At 37.5% G+C, this 4,943-nt stretch overlaps 1 protein-coding gene across 1 annotated transcript in view; it reads left to right on the forward strand.

Annotated features, from left to right (window-relative positions):
* Positions 1 to 360: 360 nt before the first annotated feature.
* The window catches only part of ADGRG7 (adhesion G protein-coupled receptor G7), a gene marked incomplete at its 5' end in the record, with an annotated part of 10,388 nt that continues 5,805 nt past the window's right edge, over positions 361 to 4,943 (forward strand). The window contains 4 exon segments of the mRNA XM_027894785.1: positions 361 to 525; positions 1,994 to 2,139; positions 3,277 to 3,389; positions 4,556 to 4,914. Coding sequence (XP_027750586.1) covers positions 361 to 525; positions 1,994 to 2,139; positions 3,277 to 3,389; positions 4,556 to 4,914 — 783 coding nt within the window.

Raw genomic sequence — 4,943 nt, forward strand, 5'->3', positions numbered from 1 at the left:
TCCCTGGTGTGACTGTTTCTCATTTAGTGCTATTAAAAGCCTTGCCATTTGAAGTGTATGTATATATTGAGATTTAGGATATTATTTTCCTAACTTATCAGTATTTTTCTCCAGAAATGATATTAAGAGAAGGCTATTAATTATTTTCACACTCCACCTCAGCAAAAATTGAAGATGTCTCTTGAGGTTCATGGGAAAAGCAGCTCATCTCTACTACTCCTATGGATTTGAATTAAATATCTAAACAAACATCTCCTGTAAATTCTGAATGTGTGAAACAGCGTAGTGTAGGTTTCTTCAAAAGCACCAGCTTCTCTGATATCTGCTATCTGTACCTGCTTTTCCCTTTGCCTTATGAAGGTTCATCAGACAATGGAAGAGTTGTATTTGCCCTGTATCAAAATGAGAAACTCTCCCAGTCAAGGATTTATAAGAGTTGCAACAATTTGTCTAAACAAATAATCTCTGGCAACATTAATGGTAGAATAGCGAGCAGTGTTGAAATAGCCTTCAGTCACAAGGTAAGCCTCCATGCCATGTCCAGTTTGAACCAACCCTCCCTTCTACATGTCTTCAAGATTTAGGGAAAGAGACTCCATCTTTTTTTTTTTCCATAGTACCTTGATTATTGCCAATTAGCAATTTTGTGGGATGTATAGGTGACATAAATGAAGGGTGTTTAGAAAATGTGGCACAGAAAACATTTTTCAACTTCTGTATTAAACAGCTGATATTACCAACTCAGTACTGCTAACCTAGGACATTTGCAAGCAAAACAGTGTTCCATAAAAAGTTATAGGTACACCAGAGCACATTTGTCCTAGGGTACAGTAGTGCTATATCAAGAATGAAAAAACCACAGGTCCCTGGAGGACAGTTATTCTCTCCAGGAGACTACCAAAACTTTGGGAAACAAGAAAATTCAACATGACTGGCATGGCCCAATACACCTACCAATGTGGGGAGTGTTCATCTTTCATACCATCTTTTAACTCTTGCTTCCAGTTAAAACCATTGTGTGCTTTGTTTTGACTTCCTCCACCAGGGACTGATTCCAGACGTTGCTGCTTTCTTGCAGGAAATGCTCTATGTGAGCATCCATTTAATAAAAAACCTGAATTTTTAGATAATATGTATTCATGTTTGGCACAGTTTCTCCAGAAAACAGTAGCTGGCTTCTTCTTGCAATATTTAACAAAGCTTTTAAGCTCAAATGCATCCATATGACAGATCATAATCATCACCGTATGTTAAGTATGGATGTACATAGTTACATACAGCTAAGTACGGATATGTATAACCACACAGGAAACGTGTAATTTCTAAGGAAACTACTGAAACAAGCTTATAAATAATTTTTTCACTTCTACTTTTATTCCTCATTTTTAATTGAACTACCTAATCCTGTGAATAGTTGTGTTCACTTCTTGTTTGCACTTTAAGCTGCTTGTTGCTCATTAAAAAGCAGTTCTAATCGCAGTACCCCGAAGAAGTAGGTCGTCTGAAAATGTCTGTGTGGTGTTTGATGTATGACCGCATGAGCACCACTGTGATGCAGGAGCAGTTCACAGCATTTATCATTGTTTGCTTCTTCCTGTTACAGTGTGGATGCAGCTCCGGTTGGCAGTCATGTAATGCTGCTGCTATCTGAAAGCTGCTGTTGTTCGACTTACGTGGAATTCAACTGGCAGTTGGGTAATGCTTAGTCAGTGGGAATCTGAATCCAGGTTACCTGAATAATTCACGGAAACGGATGACTTCACTGGCAATTTTGGCCAAGAAAGGCACATAAAGTAAGCTCAAAATGCAAAATTATACTGTTATTGACGTCTTTCACAAGGTTTACTGGAAACACATACATCTCTTAGTAGCTGTCAGCTCCCCTTTCAAAATCAAACCATTGTCAGTACACGCTATTTGCTTGTTCCTATCTCTTTATGTTTCTTTAGCCACTTTCTCTCCTTGCAATCCCAATCCATAGTACAACACATAGTACAATCACATCTGCAGCTATGTGATCATGCCTGTGTCTTTTGGGACTACTCTGTCAATGACTGGAACACCACCAGCTGTGCAAAAGGAAGAGACCAGTTCTTGAGATGCAGGTGTAATTACACGACTAATTTTGCTGTCATGATGGTAGGACATAGCCCTTTATTCAATGGGAAGAGTATGTTTTGGGTTTTTTTCATTTGTTTGGTTGTTTTTAACTTTAAGACCAGCATGTTGATATATAGGGGGATAGGCCCACTGGGCTAGAAGGTAGAGGAGTTTAAGATGTCCCCATGTACTTGTTTTTGACCTGTGGCAGATCTGGTAAATTGGGACCTGCAAGCTGTGCCCAAGCTGCTGGAGAGCCAAATGTATTGGCAAGTTCCTGGCTCTGCACCTCTATTGCTGCAGCTGATTGTTAAGTGAGGGTATATCTAAAGGCTAAGGCGGCCCCAGACAAAGAGTAGAATAGCCTAGAATCTGGGCTAGCTGTGGCACTGCCTTGTGCTGAGTAAATAACTGAAAGGATTTAGCATTACCCACTTCCTTTGCATATATGCTTATGTAAAGCGATTGCTCTGTAAATATTAAGCCTGCTACCATAAAGTTTTATACATTCCCCTCATTTAGGAATGACTGTCTGACGTTTGTTATTCTTTCAGTATTTATTTCAGCTTCTCTAAACAAAACACACCCTGGATAAAATCACATATCTGTGGTCACTAACTTCAGGAGGGCCAGGATTTCAGAGTTTCTTTTTACTCTGTCTTCATAGAATAGCATTTCCATATTTGTACTATTTACTTGTTTCTGTATTTCCCTTTATCTTATGCATGTCCTTATGGCACAAAGTGACTGTATTCTAGAGAAGATTCCCATCTGTTTATGCAAATACAAGAGTATTTTCTGTTTCACTGAATACATTTCCATTTACTTGCTGCTTTATTGTCAATAAACAAAGACTGGTTTTAATTCATAATTCTTTGTAACATCTTACCTTAGACCAAGAGCTGAAAATTCAGAATGCTCACCAGTTTGAAAAGTTAAAGCTGCTTTTTTCAGTCTGTGTCACCTTGCATTTTTCTATGAATAATTTAATCTGCTATTTTGCTGAATATTTGATTTACATAGTTAAATCTCTTTTTGGTGTTCTTCAGAAGCTTCTCTTGTGAAGGTCCAGACTAATTTTGTGTGATCTGAAAATTTTGGCAGTGGCTAAAAACAGTCATAACCTTACTAAAACATTTTTCTCACCTGATATAACTGATACAATTGGTTTTCTAGGCCTTTCAAAACAAATATAAATACGCAAAGCCTTTGGAGTATATTTCTTATGTTGTTCTTGGTTTGTCTATGGCTGGTCTGATTATTACCATTTTGTTTCAAATATTCACTATGTAAGAGGGAAGATGTAAAACTGCAAATACTTTACACTCAGTTACAATACATTGTTCTGTAAATAGTTTGAGGATACACTTTGAGCTTTTCAGTTCACTGTCTCACTCAACACTACGCTTTAAAAATGTGTAACAGCATTCCACCACTAGCATGATCTCCCCTGTACCCTTGTATTACGATTTCTAAACAATTATCTTTCTTCTAGCCAATAACTGCTTGTGCTACTGTTTTATTGTGAGTGACTTCATACAAATATGATTGCAGCAAATTTCCTTAATGGATGTGCCTGTGATTAATGGTGTCACGTGATTCCCCTTTGAACAAGGAGCAAAGTCATGCCAACAAGAGCTGTAGTTATTATAAATGAATGCATGTTTCTCGTCCTACTTGTACTAATGTATATTTGAGCAACTCCATCAAGGTCAGTGTTTTCAAGACTGTAGGAATTTCCAGACTCTGCCTTTTAAATGCACTTATTTATAATAATAATACACATTTATAAATAATATAGAAAATTAATTACCTATAATATGAATTATATATAATTATATAATATAAAATTATAATTATACCTATATTATATAATTATATATATAATGCTCAGGGAGGTGGTGGAGTCACTGTCCCTGGAGGTATTCAGGTAAGATTGGACGTGGCACTCAGTGCCATGGTCTAGTTGACATGGTGGTGTTGGGTCATAGGTTGGACTTGATGACTTCAGAGATCTTTTCCAACCTAACTGATTCTGTGATTCTGTGATAAGAAGTTTGGAAGTGGAGGTTTGTTACTCTCTTTGCACTTTGGAGAATGTTTGGGAAATACATGTTTTATGCTACTTCACTTCTTAACACTGCAGAAAAGGATTCCAAAAAGAGCATAGTGGAAAAAGGAAAAGGCATCCCAAACTGCTTTTAGACAAGGCCCAGTCCTAAAAGTTGCTGGGTATTCTCTGTTCAAGTTGAAATCAGATAAAACTGATGGATTTGGTAAGTTGTCTGAAAGTAATGCTGACATGGTTCTGAAAAAAAGTTATTGTTTTGGTTTCTGTCTGTATTAAAGGCTGCACTCTCTAGCTTGTTTTTGGTATAAATAGAAATGAGGAAGTATTTTACAGTTTTTCTTATTTTGCTCTACTTTTTTCTCCTAAATATATTCCTACCAACAGGAAAACTCGAAAGTCATCTGTAACATGGATGTTAGTGAGTCTCTGTCTCTTAAAGCTCATTTTCAACATCATCTCTGGAATTGAAAACCATAATGCCAGGAATCACAGCAGTGATACTACCACCTATCACCAGCAATACCTTCCTTATGATAACATCAGTAGCACGTCACTCACATCTGACGTGGTAGATCCTCCCACAGACTCCTGGTGTACCGCTGTAGCCATCCTACTGTGCTATTTTTTCTTGGCAACATTTATGTTGACAGCACTCAATTCTGCACACCTGTACTTATTGCTGCTTAGAGCCATGAAGTCCCTGCCTGGACATTTCCCTGTAACCATGTCAGTAATCGGATGGGGTAAGATTTAAAGTTGTATATATGGCAAC

Source organism: Empidonax traillii, unplaced genomic scaffold, assembly GCF_003031625.1.
Source record: "Empidonax traillii isolate 1590-97213 ecotype Southwest subspecies unplaced genomic scaffold, ASM303162v1 scaffold442:size488032, whole genome shotgun sequence".
Classification (NCBI taxonomy): domain Eukaryota; kingdom Metazoa; phylum Chordata; class Aves; order Passeriformes; family Tyrannidae; genus Empidonax; species Empidonax traillii.